A 19,563-nucleotide genomic window follows, 5' to 3' on the forward strand; every position below is an offset into this window, starting at 1 on the left:
ATTTACACAGACTGTTAACCCCCTGGAAACTGAGGTGCAAACTGGGAGTGGAGAATCATTTTCTAGATGCCCAGACCCCTCCAGGCAGACTCAGACCTAGAGGAATTATTTGCATTTCCGTGTGAACACCAGCTGGGAAGTTGTTCGCGCAGGAGTAAATCGGGGATGGTGAGAAGGGTGTTTGTGATGAACCCCAAACCAGTGACCTTCAAAGGTGGTAAATGCTGGGGAGAGGGAATAGATTTGGGAGGTGGGGAGAGGCTGCCCGAGGTGACCCCAGGGGGATGGAGTGTGGTGTGAACCTGGGACCCTCTGGTCTTACAGCTGGGCAGGTAGCAGGGGAGAGAAGCTAATGAGCAGTCGTAACCTGGAGATAAATTACGTATACTGTAACCTTTTCTTTCCGTCTTCTATCCAAAAATTTGATCTTAACTTTTTTTGGAGAAGGCTTTGCTAGGTTTGCAGTATTGATCCCCGCTGCTGCCAGGGGGTCGGGATGAGAGGGACGTGCAGGGACACAGCTGATCTCAGCACGAAGGTTAAAACCTGGCGGAGCAGCAGGAGCCCCCGCGTCCTCGGGCACGCCGTGCCCTGAAACTCGGGATCACCCTCTGCGTTCCTGCCCTGCTGCTCCGGGCTGGGGCTGCAGCACTGTCTCATACTGTAGCAGATGGAGCTTTAAGAGCATTGCACTTTCTCCAGCCTGCCTTAACTAATTGCTCTGTAATTGCACATAGACTTCTGCTCTCCCTTCCCACCTTTCCCCAAGAAATGCATTTAAAATTTGTATTCCTGTCACTGTTTTCTGTAGCGCAGGAATCTTTTGTTTTTTTTCTTCTCTGACTCCTGTTTACTTTGTTAGTGGCTTTGATTCCTGAACTTCTCTTTGAAGAGTTCTTGTTGAGGGGAATATTTATATTTCATAGGACTTGAGCAAAAAAAGGCGAAGCAGGCAGGGAATCTAGAATGCATAATTACTGTCAGATCCTATCCATAGTTTTTGTTAGGAAAGCATGTTGCACTCTGTGAAACACCCAGGTTTAAAAGCTTCAGATCCTTCTAATCTGCTGTTTTGTAGTATAGAGGAGAAGAAAAATGTGCGTAACATCTGGTCTCTATCATGCAAGAGGTACTTTGAAATTTGTGTGCTATTGCCAATTTATGTTGTCCTATTCTTTTTGTGCATATCACACGGATCAGATAAGCCTTTAGTACTGGCAGACTGCTGATTTATATTGCACCAGCACGTGCCATCTCTGCTTCTCTGTCTCTCGCATGGGGAGTAAGTACTTGACCGCTGCTTTTGGAAACAGAAAAGTGACTCCAGGTTTTTGATACCAGTCTCTTTCAGGGAGTAAAATGAAGTTTATTTCATTTTGCTATCCCACTCCTGTTGCCCTGAATGTCCTCTGAAGTTTTCTGTTCGTTCTACTACTGCCCATTAGCCATGCTTTATTAGCCCCCCGCCTTCCACTGTTCCTGCTGGGTAATAATTGTGGGTTTATGTGCAGTTTTTCTTGGGAGTTGTCAAAGAATAATTACGCACCATTAAGTCCACTTTGTATCGTTACTAATTCACACCTATAGAGTATTTTCCAAGCAACTGATCTTGGTTGTCTCTTAATTGCTGAAGTCCATAAACTCTGTTACACTGAAACTGTGCTAAGGATTTGCACCCTCTAAAACTTTTCCCTCCAGTGCAAAACATAACAGAATCTGAACGCGGCAGCTTTATCAGATCTTATTTCTTCCCAATTTAAGCAAATTATTTGCTTCTGGCTCTGTTGAAAAGTGAAAAATGTATATTAGGATGTAAAAAGTGCTATGTAGAAAGACAGTGAAAGTGTTGATCGTGTTCCCAGTGGATTAATCTAGCAGTCTGTGTTGCTGGATGACGTTGAGTGGTTGGCTGAGGTGGAAGACTGAACAATTTCCCTCTCTCACCTGTGCTGGTAGGTCAGAGCAAGTAGCCTGTTGCAAGTAGCAAGTATGGTCTGAGATCTGCCTGGGTCAAATATGCTTGACAGTCGCTGAACTGGCATGAGGATCTGGAGCTAGACTAGGCTCTGCAGCAGCCCAGCAGTGGGAGCATCCCCTGGGATGCTTCCCGAAGGACTTGTCTGGTGAGGGAGCTGGCAGTGGTGAGTGCTGCTGGGACAGACCTGGGGTCCTGGGTGCCCAGCACAGTCCCTGTGCATTCCAGCCTCAGACCAAACCCAAGCCCTTGCTGGGGCTGCAAAGGGAGCAGCAAGATGCATTTTTACTCGTTTACTCCATGTTTAATGTGATTAGTAAGCAGTTTCACGCAGGTATAACCTGACATTTAGTGTCCTGTAAACAAAATCACCCCAAATCATCCTGCCTCAAAGGATGCAGTAAGTATAAACCATTCAGCTACAGCACTTGTCCCTGCCTAGCCCAAGAGCTCGTCCCCACAGCCCACCGTGGCGCCGGGTCCTGCCGCAGTCCTTGGGCATCCCGAGGAGGGTGTGTGGAGCTGCTGCCATCTCTGCCGCCAGCTGTTTCTGCAAGGAGAAGGTTTGACATGCAAGACCTGCTTGAGCCAGTGCAGCAAAACGCTGCTCAGGCTCCCTTCAGATAACAAATGGTTTCAACCGAGCATAGAAGAAAAAAAGTACTGTTGGTGGCAACTCTTATTTCCCTGGAAAAAAATCCTGGACCCCTGGCAGAGAAACAGTTTCTACACAGAAAACATGACACTATTTACAAAAAGCGATGTCTAATATCCTTTTCCAGCTTGGAAAGAGGAGCTTATTTTAATACATCCTTTTTTAATTGCCATGAGCTGGACTTGTAAATATTGTAAGTGGTTGAGTAATAGTCATCTGTGAGCGGACCAAATGAAGGGACATTTTTTCCGCACTTGGAGCACTAACATACTCCCACAGCTCGGACAGGGGGACAGCACGGAGCAGATACTAAATGAAAACAAAAGCCTCCTAATTAAAAGATCGTGTAACCCCAGGGGATGCCTGTGTTCGTGATGCTGGTGCCCAAAGCGTGCAGTGGTGCTGCCGGCTGTGCGGGGAGTTCATGCATTGAGGCTGCTTAGGGAGGTGATGGGGTGGACCACAGGGATCCAGTCCATTTTCAGCAAAACATTTCTTCCTCTCCTCTAAGAAAGGGGAGAGAAAGGGGAGGGTTTCCCCTAAGAAAGGGGGAATGAAGGAGAATTAGATTCTTCTATCAAGCGCCTGACAGCTGTGTCATCTTGTTGCTATTGTTCAGTCGAGGGGGAGAAGGTCTGCTTTGCTAGTTTTCTGGATCAGCCTTCAAAACAATCCGTAACTTCCATTTTTTTCACACCGTCCTTCTTCAGAGCACCACGGTGTGCCCAAACTAAAAAACAGCGGTGAAGTTTTGTAAGATCATGTTAGTTGTTGACTTCTGCATAGCAGTGGGTGAGGGTTTGGGGTGGTACGGGGCACCCGCCAGCCGTGAGCAGCACAGATGGGCAGAGCGCTGTGGGACTGTCTTTAATGCTGGCTGATCTCCCTTTTCCCAGGTCGGGTGTCTACCTGAAAGCCCTGCTTTTGCTCTGCAAATAGTTTTGTCTGAAAGCAGGAGTAGTTTGTATTGGAAACAATTTTCTGATGCAATTTGGATTTCCTCCTGAATAATCCTTTGCCCCAGCGGGATGGTGTGGGATTCTAGAAAAGCTTAACTGGCCTTGCCGTCAGTTAAGCATATCCCTTAATCTTTGCAAGGCAGATGTTTAAGTAGGAAGATACCCTGCAGGCACTGTTAAAAAAAATAATAATTTTGAAGGGTCAGGAAGAGAAAGAACTGCCCTACGAACGTGGGGTTTGAGTCCATGCGTCTGTTCAGGTCACGGACATGCAGGGATCTGGTGAGGGGTTTGCACTGGGTGAGCAGGGGGGGAAATCAGTCTCAGCTGGGAGGAGGAGCAGGACTCAGAGGAAGAGTTTAATTGCAAAAAAGCAATTGTAAAAGATGAAGGCAGCAACCTTGACGTTGTTTCATCCTTTCCAGGAATGCTGGTGGTGATTGTGCTGCTGCTGATTGCGATTGCCGTGGTCGCTGTCTGGCCGACGCAGTAATGCAGATACGGGGCCGTCAGAGCTGCTGCTCAACAGCTGAGCGCGGAGGACTCCAGAGAAGAGACCAATTTTGTGCGAAGACCTTCTGTGTTTTAAATAAACTCCACAGTATCAGAATGAAGCTGTGTCCGACAGACATCCGTTCTTCCTTCGGCGCCCAGCTGAAGAGCACTGCGTGATTTGGAGGGTTTGAACTTGAAAAGGACTCTTCTCCCACCTTCGTTTGGCACTGGCGAGGCTGCAGCTGGCGGCACAATAGATGCGCTTCTCCGTGCATCTGCGTCTGAGCTCGCGCTGGTGCCTGCCCGGCCCGCTGCCGCCTCTGCTGCGCGGCCGCTCATCCCGAGGGCTTTCGTCGATGAAAATAAAGGTGGGCTTTGGGCGTACGGTGGCGGCATTCCTCTGCTTTCTGATACCTTCGGAATAGAAAATGCTTGCATTTTTCAAGGAATAGATGTGTTGGGGAATGACTGCACCTGGACTCTTGCAGGGTGGGAGGCGAGAGCATGCGGAGCCCTGTGGGGTGGCGCAGGACCCCCACGAGCTGCACAGAAATGCTGGCGAGTGAGTCAGTCCTCAGCCCCTGGAGGGGAGTTATCGGTGTTGATCTCCACAGATAGAAATGTAAACAGCAGCGGGTCTCAAACCAGGTGTGTAGGAGTGGAAAGCCTTGCCCAACATGTGCTCATGAGGAAGGCGTGCTCTCCGCGTGCTCTGCCGTGCTCTGCCAGGCTGACCGCGGGAGATGCGCTGGCATTAACGTACTCAGCTCAGTGACTGAGGTCTGCCTCTTTTCTTTTATAACTTTTCACACGCTGTTAAAACTGAGAGGAAGGATTACCTGTGTAAAAACTAAGGAAAAAGAAGTATCGAATGTTTGCTTCTGGCCAAGAAAATCATTATTTTGTTACACGTGCCAGTTTGATTTCAGAATTGATAGAGCAAGCAATAAATATTGAATAAAAGCTGATCCATTTATATACAATACATCTGCTTGGGTTTGTATTGTTTCCTACCATCTTCTGTCATGCATGAACAACTTCTCCAGCATTTCCATTTCCTAAGAGCTGATTTGAAGAAGGAAAGAAACAATTCTCGTCAGACTTCATGTGTATCATGACGTACATTTCCTGGCGGATCCGTAAGCCTTGCCAGCCCTGGGCTGGTCCTCACCTGGGGTGGTGGAGTATCTCCTTTCACAGCTCTCAAGTGGCTCTTGGCACTCGTTTCCCTCTCCCCACCTTCCCCCCGCCAGCTGAGGTAGTGGCATGGCTGGCACTGGTCAGGGAGGTGGGAAACGAGGGTGTCCTGGTGCTGTACCCCCTCTTGAGCAGCACAAAAGCCGTTTTGCTGCCCTGGGCTCAGTTTCCCTCTCTGTCAGCTGGGACTTGGGCACTGGCCCCTTCGTTAAGTGCTTGGTGATCTGCAGCTCGGAGTGCGAATTGCTCTTCTTGCAGCATGCAGGTGTGGGCTGGAGCAGAGACTTTGACCCAGTTGCTCCAAGATCTGAGGTGGGAACGACAGAGCTGCCTGTGTAGGAGAAGATGGGGTTTTATAGGAAGCAGAGACGGGGAGCTGTTGAGTAACCCACTGAATGCAAACCTGTCATTACTGGGTGGGAGCCATACGCTGGAGCAGAAGAGCAGCATTGCCCTGTCTCTGCGCTCCTGGGAAGGGCACAAGGTAGGTGGAGAGAGGACCTTGGTGGAGAAAAAACCTGGTAGATACAGCTGTGCCTGGTGGTGTGGGCAGTGGGCTTCAAACAGGGCTCTCTGCTGGTGCCCAGCCCATCTTCTGATGCTCGGTGCCAGAGGTTGGAGCTGGAGGGGATCCCTCTGGAGGGATACAAAATCTTGGGGCAAGGTGGACTGTGCTTTGCTGGCTTTGGCATCCTTGTCTGGTGTTTACCAAAGGTGGGAAATTGAGGCTTGGGCTTTGGGGGGGTAGCTGGATGCCATGTTCTGCTGGTGAAGGATGCAAAACAATGCCAATGGCCAGGGTGGAGCAGAGTCTTGCACACATCTCCACGTGCTTTGCTGGAGAAAATCCCTGAAGTCTTAGTCCAATCCAGGTTGTGCCTGCTTGCTTGCTTGCCTTACCACGGGGAGATGCTTTATCTTGATGCCCCATCCCTGGCAGTGTCCAAGGTTGGACGGGGCTTGGAGCAGCCTGGGCTACTGGAAGGTGTCCCTGCCCATGGCAGGGGGTTGGAACTAGATGAGCTTTGAGGTCCCTTCCAACCCAAACCATTCCATGGTTCTGTGATATTGCAACCTTCAAAGGAGGGGGCGGGGGGGGAAGATAGGTTCTTGTGGTTTTCAAGAGGACACAACAGTTTTTTGATTAATTTATTGCTTGATGTCAGATTAGAAATGGAGCTTTAAGCAAGGCAGCTCCAGCTGGAAACAAATAATGGGTGGCTCTGGAGACGTGTTCCAAACTTGTGCGTTCCTGCAGTCCTGTGGAGGGAAATGCTCCTGGAGTTGTGCGGGATTTCACGCAACGGAATGGATCTTCGGTGACAGCAGGAAAGTAACACGTGGTTTATTGAGGTGAGACTACGGACTTTGGTTTCTAATTAAAATTGTCATTTACAGAGGGAATTAAGATGTTGTTTGAATTCCCAGGATGCGCAGGGTGGATGTGTAATTCATCCCGATCAACGTGACAGAGTGACTTTGTTCAGATAGAGGCTTTAAAAAGATGTTTTCTGACCTGTTGGGTCCTCAAACACATTTTTTCTGTTAGCGCCTGGGAAAGGTAGAACCACGAGGCTTTGCTCTGCTGAAATGTCTGACAAAGGGTTCTCAGACTTGCCCTTTAGGTAACATTTAATGTGCTGTGTGGGTGAGGAGTTTTATTAAAAAGAAGTGAATTTGGCAGCGTTCTGCTGTGTTGTGGAAAGCTTTTCAGTCTCCCTGCCCCACCAAAGAAAAAGGAAGGTTAAAATACGAGCGCCGCTGGGTTTTGGCTCTGAGCAAGTGGGGCTGGAGAGCCCAGCTCTCCGGGGTCTCCGTGCTGCCGGCTGCTGTGATTTCCAGGCACGGGACAAAGGATGCTCCAGGCAGGGGACAAAGGATGCTCAAGTCTCCCCGTTGAATCTGTGCCATGGGGCTGCTGGAGTCATCTGCCTGTGGTGGCTTCTCAAAGCAAAGGTCTTCCCCGTCCCACTGGAATGTGGCCAGGGAGACATCCCAGGCTTCGCCTTCCCTTCCGTCGCCCTCCTTGCTCTCTCCGAGGACATGGTCAGGAGTTCGGCTGCTGCCAGTTGTTACTTTATTAAAAATAAAAGTGCTGGGGGGAGGTCTGGTGCATGTTAAGAGGCATGTACATGTCCAAGTGCCATTGGTAAGAAGTTCCTGGCTCCTACCTGAGGATAAAGATGATCTTGAAAGGCTGCTGGGCGTTTTCACGCCCCCTGGGTTGGGGGTGAGCGCTCTCCCACGCTGCCTGGTGGGACCAGGCTGGGAGCAAACACTCCAGGTCTGGCCCTCGGTGGGAATAGACTCTTTCCCCTTTTTCCAGAGCCACCGTGTCTTCTTTGGACAACCAGCCGCCAGGAGGACGGGGAGCCAAAGCAATCTGGGAAAGCCATTTGCTTCTCTGTGGAGCCGCAGGTGACAGCCCTGGAGCAGAGGTGGTGGCACTTGTGACCCATTTGTCTCTGCCATAAAGATCTGAGATTTCTGACCTCTGAGATGTTTTTGAATTCATAAATTACCAGCGACGCTAAGGGCATGGGTCAGGCGGGCTGACCCCTCAGCAGTTTGCAGGACCTTTTGCCTGTATTTTTCTCTCTGGAAGTGTTTTGCTGCCTCAGTTCTCCCCACCTCCAGCATTTTCCATGTCCGTACCACCAGCCCTTGCCTGCTCTTGGGTGCCAGCTGCCTTGGGAGCACCCGGCACCGCTGGTGCCGCGGGGGAGATAGGTGATGGAGCCCGGACCAGTAGATGGGCAGAAAGGGATGGCGCTGGCAAGGAGCCTGTGGATGGGGGCAGAAAATGGGTCCGGAGTGGGGCTGGCAGCTTCCCTGACCCCGGGCTCTGGCTGTCGCCCGTCCCCGCACCCGCCTGCCCCCTCTGTGTGGGGTCCCACGGGTTTCGGCGTGCCTGGCTCTGTCCCACTGCAGGGCACAGGCTCCTCCGGCAGCAGAGCTAGGATGGGGAGCCTGGCGGGATGTGCCTCGGTCCAGAGCTCACAGCAATTACCCGGAGCCCAGAGGTCACTGGTGGGGGGCCCCCATCCCACCCACCAGGACCCCGCTGTCCCCAAGGGCGTGTGGCTGGTGGCGGGCAGCGTGGCTGGGAGGATGCTGGTGGGATGCGCGGCTGGGACCGATGGTCAAAAACAGCCATGCCCCACCTTGGACCCTGCCGAGGGGACACCATTGCCTCCCTGCCCAGGTCCCTGTCCCTCAGGCTCACCGGCCCGCGAGGTGAGAGGAAGCAGAGATCCTTGGAGATTTTTACAGTTTACAAGAGTTTATTCAACTGGTTTCTGACTTTAGTTCTAACGAGTGGGTGCTGAACAGTTACAAGCTCCTTCGGGTTCAATTACAGCCAATCTAACAAAACAAACAGGGGAGGGGGGGGGGAAAGAAAGGAAAAAAATAAAAGAAACAACTTGGAAAAACAATAAGAAAATCCACAACTTTTTCACGTGTCATTAAATATATTCATATATAATAACCATAATATATTAGTATGCATTGTAAAGAAACATCGCCCAAAGCAGTATGCAATGGTCATAACTAAACAACATTTACAGTTCAAGATATTAACAGAAATAATCCAAAAAAAAAAAAAAAAACAAAACAAAAAAAAACCCCGAAACCAACCCCAAAACGAACACAGGTTTTTGTGAGGGGAGAGGAGGCGGGTGTGCAGGGAGAGGGCACGGACACGACGAAACGAACAGAAACGAGACGGAACAACTTTTGTCGGGTGCTACCGTGGAGTGATGATTGTTTTGGCATTTCAGCTGCTCTCCGAAGCCGCGCTGAAGGCACCGCAGCCCCTTCCCCGGCCACCCCCACCCCCCCCGGACCTCGGTCCTGCCCCAGCGCGATTGGGGGGCGCCTGTACCCCCGCAGGGCTGCACCCCAGCCTGGTACAGGGGATGTTTAGGGGTGACAGCTTGTCCCCCTTCGGGTGACCGGCCAGAGGTGGGATGTCCTGGAGCAGGGGGGCTACAGGGAAGAGCTGCATCCCCAGACACCCCAAAAACGGGGATGCTCTGCCTTCCCCAGGGGGGAGGGCCGTACCAGTGACACCAGCAGCTCCTGCAGGTCAAGGTTACTGGGAGCGTGCGAGGGGCACTGGTGGACTGTGGATGGAGTTAAGGGGCTTCTCTGGTCTGGTTGGAAAGCGCAAATCTCCAACAGGGATCAAGGGGTCCGGGTTGGACGGGGAGGGGGGGCTGCGCTTCTGCGGGTCGCTCTGGCTGCAGCGGGCTCCGAGTTGTTTCACGTCTTGTGCAAACTCCATTTCCTTCTGATTTCCCCGGTGCTGGCGGTGCCTGGAGGGGTCCGGCTGTGGGGTGGAGTGGGTGGTCTGTCTTCCGCAGCCTCCTGGACTGCTGGGATTGGGGAAGGGGCTGGGGCTCGCCCCTGGGTGGGTTTGGGGGGGTGTCAAGGCTGCGCGGGGGAGGGTGGCTGCGCTTGGCAAGGCTGGAAAATGTGACTGAGCGTTTCGTGTCTGGATGTGCTCGGTGGGCAGCTCCCAAGCCCCCATGTTCCTTGGCCTCACGTTCCTGCTCTGCAGGCAGGGAGCTGGCTTTGGGCTGGACGTGCCGCTGTCGGGCCGTTCAAGGTCTCCCAGGTTCAAGGGCATCCTGGGGGCTGAGTGAGCCCGAGCTGCTCCAGCTGGCGCAGGGTGCTGCTGGCATCAGCTGCGGGAGAACACCCCAGCCCCGCTCCGGGGCTTTAAGCCTCCATTTAGGTGCTTGAGGTCAGAATTTATCCTTCAAAACCTGGTGGCTCGGGTTTCCTTGACTGCAAAACTGTTGGCTCTCCTTGGTCTCTGAAGTAAGGAAAACCGAGTCTGCTCCGGGTAAGGGGAGAAAACATGGGCTCGGGGGGGTTGCGAGGGTTGCTTGATGGCCAGGGTGGGATTTGTCTCCTAATACCCAAAGTAATTTTGGAGGGGGCTTGAGATTGCCAGGGGAGGCTCAGCAGCGCTTGCTCCCTCCGGGTGGTGTCTCCAGCAGCCCGGCGCTGGCGGGTGCTTCCCTGGGAGCCCTCCACTTTACACCTATTTACATGGCTGCCTCGCTTTATGGTGGTTTATGTCATTATATAAATATTGTCAATTGCTATAAAACAAGGCAAAACCACTGGAAAATGTCATAAAATAGATGTTTCCAAGTTTCCTAAAAGGAAAAATATCAGGGAGGTTTTCCTTTTCGTAGCGACTAATGTTTGCTTCTCCTCCAGGTACCCGTCCTGCCCTCCCTGCCGTCCCACCCCGCTGTCGCCTGTCGCTGTTGATCCGCTGAGCTCAGATATCCCCATTTCTCATGGGCCGCTGTGGCGGGGGAGCAGCCTGGCAAGGGGACACGATGTCTGGGTGACAAACAGCTCAACAGCCAGTCCTGCCCGTAGGGTGCCCCAGGGAAAGATGCTCCAGCCCTCGGGCTGGGGCGTGGGGTGCGGGAAGGCGGAGAGGCAGCTGCCGCCTTGCCGAGTGCGTTAGCGATGAGAGGGGGAAATTTAGATTTGCTGGTTTTCACCCCCAGCAGAAGCAGGAGAGCAATCTGGGGAGCTCCAGGTGGGTCACATCTCGCTCATTCAGCCCCTGGCTGACTCCCCTTCCCCTGGGCAGGTCTCTGCCCTGTGTTGGCTGTAACTTGGCCAAACCTCAGAGCTCTGCGCTAGCCCCGCTGCCCACAGGGACGGTCCCTTGGCACTCGCCACCCCCCTCCTTTCTCTCCCGAGGGGCTGGCCGCCCTGTGCAGGGATGCTGGGGAGCTGCGGCTCCAGAGGGAGCGTGGGCAGAGCTGGTGTGGGTTTGGGAGAGTTGGCTGAGTTTGGGAGCAAAGCCAGCGGCCAGGCAGGACCTTGGTGTCATCTGCACGGATTTTCTGTCATCTGAAGGTTCATCAGTCTGCTGGCAGCAGCAGGGAGGACTAAGCCCATGAAGAAGGGCTCAGCGGGGGCTGCAGTGGAGATTCAGGGACTGCAACAGGCAAGATCTTCCAGGGCACCTATGGGAACTGGATGCCAACTTTTTTTTTTTTTTTTTGCAAAGTCTGGGTGTTTCCTTGGAGATTCCGGTTATTAACTCCTTGACTGTGTATCGGTGGCTGGGAGGGGGCCAGGGTGTCCCACGGGCTCATGCTCCTTCGGTGTGGTGGGGTCAGCGCTCCTCGGGGTGTGGGGGACAGAGCAAGGAGTCCCCCCCGAGTTGTGCCCATGTGGAAGTCGCCCACCAACATGGTCTCGGCTTGTGCCTAACCTGGGATCAGAGCATTGTCACGGCTGGAGACCTCGGCCACTCCTTGGTACCGTACAGTGGGTGATCCTTATGGCTATCGGATACCCAAGAGTCTTCAGATGACCTGTGTAGTCAGTGCTCGGATCTGTCCCCGGCGATAAGTCTCGGTTTAGTTTCCTTTACCATAACTGACTTGTTCAACCTAAGCTGAGAATCGTATTTTTGGGGATGGGGAATTAATTTCCAGCATCGCAGTTGATTAGTTTCTGACAGGTTTGATGTTCCCATGCCGTGCTTTGGAAGCAGCAGATGTTGGCAGCTGGAAGGCAGTTTGGGGTCTCCGATTTCTTCAGCCAATGGGGCAGAAAGAAGCTTGTGGGGGAGCCTGGGTGCCACACACCCGCGCCCACGCTCCTTGTTTTATATCCACGTGTGCGAATTTTTTTGTTTTGTCGTTGTGTTTTGTTTTGTTTTCTCCCAGAACACGAGGTGAAACCTGCCAGCCCCACATCCATGATTGCCATCCCTCCCGCCCCCCCAGCCCGCCCCGACAGCGCGACTTTCCTCCCGCTGTCCCCATCGCTGGTCCCTGCCCGCCCCAGCTCTACACAAAGCAGCATGCACAGTCAGTCTCTCCCTCTCGCGTGCTCCATTGCCTTCTCCTCCTTTAGGCTTTCTTACACTTCCCCTTCTTCTCCCGCTGCTGGAACTTCCTGAGCCGCCGAGCCCACGTATCCCGCCACTGTATCACCAGGCTGGTTTTGTCTGCAATGATGCCGCTCTGGTCAGGAGAGTCCTCGTTGTTGCCCAGCAGCAAATACTTCTTCATGGGCTTGATTTTGGGGCACTTGCACGCTATGTCCTTGGAGTGGATCCACAGGGTCTGGTCTCCGCGCCGTATCCGGTTGCTCCCTTGTTTGTAGACGGAGATGATGTTGACCGTGAACTTCCACCAGTCGGCATTTTTTTCCGCTTTCAGGATGTGGATCTGGACAGCTGGAAAAAAAAAAAAAACCAAAAACATGAGGCAAGAGAGGAAAAGATGTTACAATCTGAGCTGGCGAGAACAAAATGAATTTCAAGTCTCACCTAACAGGCTGTGTGAGGAAAAGGGATTTTGTCTCCTGAGCCCAGGCTGGGGGACAGCAACCAAGGGGGTGGTGGCACAAGAACCACCTCTGTCCCCAGGCCATCTGTCACCAGCTGGAGTAGCCAGTGCTGGTGGCAGAGGATGTTAGCAAAGGTACTGAGACCACCACAGGCATGGGAGATGATCTCCAGCTCTGCTGCCACAGAAGTGGCCCTGTAGGTCCCCAGTGAGCGTGGGCATGGCTCACCCAAGGACCACGGGGACTGCAGGACCCCCAGGCCGGGGGGAGGCTGGGAGCAGCTGTGGGCCAGGAACCATGGCACTCCTCCTGCTAGGAGCCCTGGAAATGACACAGGGCTGCCCAGAGCAGTGATGGAGAACAGGTTGCCTTGATCTCCTGTCTGGGTCCTAGGGAAGACCATCATCTCCAGGACATGGTTATGAAGCATGCACGGGCGGAGCAGTTCCCCAGGACCGCTGGTGCAGCGGCATCTGCCCCAGCACTGGTGAACTCTCAGAATGATTGAAAGAACCTTTAAAAAACAGGTGGATTTGTGTGCGCTGGACCTGCCTTTTCCCTTGAAGCAGCAAGCACAGACAAAATTAACAAGCCCAGGGCCAGCTTGTGCCTCCAGCCCCGGGTGGTGGCCCGAGCGTGGGGCAGGGGCTCTGTGCACCAGGGGTGCGTTGCAGCAGGCAGGGCAGGGAGGTGCCTGTCCCCGTGGGCAGTGCCAAAACTCCAGGCTGCACCATAGGACCAGGGATGAGCTTTCCTCCTGACCAACGTGTCCAGAGAGCAGCACACGCTTCAGCCAGAGGATGGGTTTCTGCACGGGGCATCCCTCCCCCTTCCTTGCTGGATGGTGCATCTGCACAAGGACTGTAAGGTAGCCCCAGGTTTTAAGAGAAAATGAGGTAAAATCTGGAGGAAAACACTGGTATCAGCCCACATCTCCAAGCACTTGGCATCTGGAGGTAGGAAAGCCCCGTCAGGGCCTCCAGCACATCTGCCTGGGGCCGGTGCAAGGAGAGAGCTCTCCATGAGCGCCCGGCCTGGGGGCAGGACACTGCAGGGGTTCAGACCTATGGATGGATCTGGAAGCAGGGAGCATGGCTGTTCACGTGTTTCTAGATGATCCTGAGTTAAGGTCGTTCATCGGTTGCTCCTGGTGAACAGCACAGGTGGAGGACTGAGGGCAGGGCTCTGTAAGGAGAGGTCAGCGGCAGCGTCCGACCTGACTCCTGGGTCTGGCAGACTCACTCTGTAAATACTGAACAGCAACATCGGGCTCCAAGGGGGCACCTTGGCATGCAGCAGCCGGGCAAGCCAGGTGTCCTGGCAGGTAACAAGCTCCTAAAGCAAGACTGAGATGGAGGACAACCGTGATCCATAAGCAAGATGATGATGTTTTCCAAGCCTGTGGCTGATGTCGCGTAGCCAGCCCACCTGTAGTCATATGGACTGAGGAAACCTGGTGGAGTCAGCGCTCTGCCACTCCGGCCCTGGCTCTTTCCTGAAGCACGGTTTGTACGTTATGTCACCCCTGCACCCGCCAGCATCCGTGCAGGAGCGATGGCCCGTGGTCACGGAGGGCCAGAGTGAAGAGGTGGCTTGTCATTGTGATCTGGGTGGGAAGAGTATCTGCGAGATTGTCCGCAAAGATGCTGAGAGGTGGGATGGTGGTGGGCACCAGCGTGCTCAAGGCTCGGGCTCTGCTCGTGCCTGGTTTCAGAAGCCCCCCGGAGCCACCACCGTTTTATCCTGTGGGGCGGCCCTGGGCTGCAGCCCAGGTGGGCCTGAGCAGGCAACGATAAACCCTTCCAGCCCTTCCCCTCCTCCTCCCTTTCCTCCTGCAGGAGGCTGCTTCCTTGGGCACCCTGCCCATGCCGGAGCACATCCATCCGTGCCTCCTGGCCATCCTTCCAGCAGGCACTGCCATGCCCTTCCAGGTGACATCTGACTCGGGTTCAAGCCAAAGGGAAGGATGAAGACCCATGTGGGAAAGGGAGCGTTTGGCCCCACAGCAGGGCAAGGAGGAGGAGGAGATATAAGCCTGGAGGCAGCTCCTGCAGTGCTGGTGAGCTTCTTCCCAGCAGCGGTCCACCACGGTGCAGGGACAGCAGAAGAGGACGGGAGCAGCAGTCAGCCAAAATCACGTCCTCCAGGGAGGCTGAACACATTCCTCCTCGCTAAAAATCAGCTTCCAGGAAAATATCTTCACCAGGAAGTGACAACCCAGCCCTCCTGGGTTTCTTTGCTGACTGGGATGAGGAGTACCCACCAGCAGAGACAGAAGGAAACACCTGGGTGAGGATGCCAGCCCTGGCCGGGAGAACAGGCGAGGGCCGGTGGCTCCGTGCAGGCTGGTGCAGTCCAACCATGAAGTACTTTTTGACCAAATCTTTGAGCTTTTCCCGGTTTTTTTCCCCTTCCCCTCCATGCCCTGTGAGCTACAAACCCCTGCCCATCCACCTGCCTGGCTCAGCCATCTGGCCAGCCCCCAGCAGGTCCAGTCTTGCCTGTATAGATTAACGGGGGGGAAGAACCCTCAAAAAAAAAAAAACCCAGGCACAACTCTCATTTGCCTTTTAACAACCCAGCTTTACCCCCCTGGATTAGCAGTGGAGGAGCATCACCCTCTCTTTAAAACCACAACGTGCAAACTGATTTCAGGCTATGGAAGGAAGCTGGGCTCTGCAGCCCAGCAAGGCTTTTTAGCACATTACAAAATATATGGGGTTTGGTTGGTTTTTTGTTTTTTTTTTGTTTTTTTTTTTTAGAGCATGTCATGGATGCCAGATGCTTTCATTAAAAAAAAAAAAAGAAAGAAAGAAAAAAAACAACCCTAAGCTCTGACCGTGTATTTCCCAGTCTGGTGTGAAGGTAACAAAATGTGAAGATTAGCCAATTTTTATTTTTTGGAAACAAATCTTTCCAAAAAAGCTTAACCCTTTGACCTGCCTGGATCCACACTGACAAAATGGAGAAAATGAATGAAAAGGAACCGGAGAGAGGTGGTTACAGGAAACTCTGCTTGAAAATACACAGTCTGTATTTTTTTGATGTCAGGGCCCCCGTCTCTTATTTTTTTCCCCTTTTATTAATGAAGTGGAAGGAGTGAAAGCTTCAGTGAAGGCTTGGCTGGCACAGCCACAGCTGCCTCTGCTGACAGCAAGTTTTCTGCCCATAACTTTGCATCCAGGACATGTGGTTTCCCCTGAGCCTGGTTTCAGAGCCCAAGTTTAGCGCTGACTTGTCTGGGCATTTTGGTGGTGATGCGTGGTGGGGTCTTCAGCACCCCCCGAGGAACGTGAGATGTGCAGAGAAGCAGAGAGGCGCAGGAGGAATTTTTGGAAGCACCTAAGTTGGCTCCCCTGGGTGAATCCCTGGGGTTTAGGCACTCATTTTTCATGAAAGTTTCAGTTCCTTCGTGATTTCAGGAGGGGCTCAGCTGTGCCCCACCACTCCAAAGGTGGCTTTGGTGCTTGGTGGTGTCATTCAGCTGCCATCTCCTAGGGCAAAGCTTAGCTTTACCTGTACCATGGTGAACTGCTCTCACTTTGCTGATGCACCCACTGAGCCCCTGTACCGAGGCTGAGCTGCACTGAGGACAGTCCCTGTCACTGCATCCCTGGAAAAACATCCCTGGAAGTGTCTGTGGGGAGGGTGTAATAGGGGGTGATGCATCCCTTGCTGTGGTCCCCCAGAAGTGGATGGTGAGCCAGAGGGGGAGAACAAAATCACATGAGCTGCAGCTGTGAAGGTGCTGCTGCTTCAGCCAAGGCTGGTGACACCGATTTCCGGCGAGGATGGGCTCTGGGCCAGGTCCTGAGCCTGGTGGTGCCCTGGGGCTGCCTGTGGCTTGTTCCTGCTTTGCCCTGTGCTTTGCCAAGGGTGGGCAGCCCAGCCCTGCGGGTAATCCGCGCCCAGCTGCGCCCCTCATAACCCTCAGGATTTTTCTCCAGGTTCACTACTCTGTGCCTGCTCTGCTCCCCATCAGCCCCAAGGGAGCTCCAGGTCAACCAAAGAGGCACGGAGAGTGGGGGGACAGGTGCTGAGGAGCGAGGGGAAGATGCTTAGACCCGGTAAGCGCAGGGGTCTGCCCCATTAACCACATCCCACCTGACACCAAAGCGTTGATCCACAAATCCCACCTGGATGGTGCTTTATAAGTCACCCCAGCCCAGGTGTCTTACCACATTATGCTTCTCTCCAAGAAAAAGGTGGCCGAGTGGTCCCCTGGCTGTGGGAGGGGATGGGGGTCCTTGGTCCCCCCTGCAACCCCTGGTGCAGGGTGCTGAGCAGTGCTACCTCCAGCACTCAGCTCTGGGGCCCTGGAGCTGCCCAGATCCTTGAGGCTTGGCTGAGAGCCTCCAGCCACAAGATAGACCTGAAGGCTTGATGTTGCAGATGAAAGCCGAGGGGTGGATGACGGGATGTTAATAAAAACAAAAACCAACCCCAAACCCTTGAAACAACATGCTTGAGGGCGGCTGTGTAAAGGCTTAAATAAAAGCAGCGCCTCACAGCATTCAGAGACCATGAGTCAGGGGCCCAAAAATCATGAGATTTCCATGAAAAGAGTGAGGCTGGAAAAAAAAAGTGGGCCTTTTTTTTTGTTGTTTTGTATTTACTTTGGGGTTTTGTGATAAATCTCCTGATTTCAAGGCTTCCCCTGCCAAAGCTGACCTAGGACTGGGCTACACAGACAAACCTACACATCCCATATGCTAACCTGACCGTGGGAGCTGGAGCTTTGTGGAGCTGAGCTTCCAGCGATGGAGAACATCGCTGTGCTGGCCCCGGGGAAAGATCCCATGGGATCACGGGGCTGGCAGTGGTGCAAGTAGTTTACCAGGAGAGACAAGAGGGTCTTTAACAGGGACAGATGGAAACTGGTGCTTGGGACAGCGGCTGTGGATGCAGCTTTCCAAAGGCTCCGGTCCCTTCTTTCTGCACAAGCAGAGCAGAGCCCCTGTGGATTGTACTCCAACCAGCAGCAGAAGGTGACCCCAACACCATTTGGGTTTGGGAATGGAAAGGGCTGGCTCCTTGCTGGAGGAAAGGGTTAAAACAGGGTTGCCCCCCCCCCCTTTTTTTTTTTTGTTTTAATTTATTTGGCCGTGGCTTTGCCTGCCTCCGGTTGCCAATTTCCTACCGATTTAATATTGGAGATTTATGACCCCTAATCCCTGCTGGCCTGGGTGCACCCTGGCCAGGCAGAGTCCCCCCCCCGCAATGCCGGGGGATCCCGCGTTGCCCAGTCGCTCCCTCGGGATGAGGTTACGGGGAGGGATTGCTCAGCGCTTCCCCGCTCCGGGAACAGGATTTCCCTCCCTTCCAGGGCAGTGGAAGGGGCTGTGAGCCGGGGATGGTGTTTCCCCTCTGGCCTTGGGTTTTTCTGTAGATTCAGGGTTTTTTCTCCCCCTCTCTCTTTTCAAGCTGCCTTTTGAAAACACATTTTGCTTTTTTCCACCAGCCCCTGCCAAGCTCCTCTCGACAAAGGGGGTGACTAAGTGAAGTCTCCACGAAAGGAAGGATTTTTTTAACTTTTTTTTTTTCCCCCAAGAAAGGGCAAAGTGAGCAGATGATCTCACCTTTCAGATGAAGATCCTGCTCCTCGCCCCCATCTCCACCCCAATGCTGCGCAAGGGACGCAGGGAAGGCACAGGGGCAATGGCTGGGACCATGGTACTGGTACCCAGCAAGACACTCCAGCATCATCTGTGCAGGATTGGGCCCCACCGCAATGCGGGGAGCTCACTCAGGGAAAACAGATTAAAGAGCTCGGTTGTTCCTTCCCTGCAGCTGCCCATCCTGCTGGGATGAACCACCCCACACAGACAGTGGGAAAAGCCCAAAGATCAGGCTGGAACAGCAGCACACAAGCAAACAAGAGATGCTCCTGCATCACCTGGACCAGCATCACCTGCCCTAATAAAATAATCCCCTCTCCTCTGGGGCCATGGGGGAATCTCCATCCTCAGCTGGGCTCAGCAGGGACCCCCCTTCTTCTCCAGGCTAATTTTAAGTGCCCCAAACCCAAGTAACCCCTCTCCTCTACCCCTGGTTTTCTGGGACCTGAGCAACCCCAGTGTTCCATCAGGCAGCCAAAATAAACCCAGAAAAAGCAAAAGCTGCTGTTCTTGCCTGCCCCCACCGAAATCTCCCAGCCTGCCCTCCCCGTGCCCTGTTTCACTCCAAATATTTGCACCAAAACCCATCTCGCGGGTAAGAGCCCAATTTAAAATAAAAAGAAATAAAAAAACCCCACAAACCCAACAAAAACAAACAGATAAGAAAAATAAATAAGGGAAAATATCCCCTTTGAATTGGTGAATGAAACGGGGAGCTAAAAAGCCCCATTGAGAAGCAGGGTCGGATGATAGCTTCCCGATTGAGCCTGCGGGAGAAGTAACTCTGTTCAAGCTAATTAGGGCCTTTTAGGACATTCAGCCCAGCGATGCCAGCATAACGGTGAGGAAAAGAGCCTCCTAATTGGCTTCCTGCTGGGGTGTCAGTCCCAAAGTCTTTATTATCCCTCCCTGCACCTTTTCAACCCTTTCTTCCCTCCCTGGCCCTGCTGAAAGCGTGGGCTGCCCAGCGTGGCCGCGGGTGCTGCAGCACTGCTTGCCCTGCTCCCTTGCCAGGCTGCTTTGCCCTTGATAAAGCACATTTGCCATGGGGCTGGCTGGGGCAGTGGGGCTGGCTGGGGACCCCCCAGGGCCAGGAGGGCTCGGGTGGGAGCACCCTGGTTCCCACACGGGGACAGCCTGCACCCACTTGCACTGAAGCAGCCCCAGCAAACGGCTTTGGCTCACTTGTGCGTTTGCAGAAGTGATGCTGAGTTATAAAAGACAAGCTCTTCCCAGCGCCCCTATTCATTGCTCCGGGGGTATCTCCTGCCCGAGCTGGTTCTTGAGCTGCTCTCATCTCCCCAGGACCTCTTGAAGCCT

The 19,563-nt window shown here is 53.4% G+C and overlaps 2 protein-coding genes across 3 annotated transcripts in view; one reads left to right on the top strand and one right to left on the bottom strand.

Annotated features, from left to right (window-relative positions):
* The window catches only part of STX8 (syntaxin 8), a 104,571-nt gene extending 99,502 nt beyond the window's left edge, over positions 1 to 5,069 (top strand). For both annotated transcript variants that reach the window (XR_013924096.1, XM_080367246.1), the window contains one exon: positions 4,015 to 5,069. Coding sequence is in view for 1 of the 2 variants with exons in the window: in XM_080367246.1 (XP_080223372.1) it covers positions 4,015 to 4,082 (68 nt within the window). In the remaining variant the exon portion in view is untranslated. The remainder of the gene's footprint in view (positions 1 to 4,014) is intronic.
* A 137-nt stretch (positions 5,070 to 5,206) lies between these two features.
* The window catches only part of NTN1 (netrin 1), a 112,162-nt gene continuing 97,805 nt past the window's right edge, over positions 5,207 to 19,563 (bottom strand). The window contains exon 6 of the mRNA XM_080367233.1: positions 5,207 to 12,512. Within this exon, the coding sequence (XP_080223359.1) occupies positions 12,184 to 12,512 (329 nt within the window). The 3' untranslated portion in view covers positions 5,207 to 12,183. The remainder of the gene's footprint in view (positions 12,513 to 19,563) is intronic.

The sequence above is a fragment of the Falco punctatus genome (genome assembly GCF_963210335.1).
Source record: "Falco punctatus genome assembly, chromosome: 1".
NCBI lineage: Eukaryota > Metazoa > Chordata > Aves > Falconiformes > Falconidae > Falco > Falco punctatus.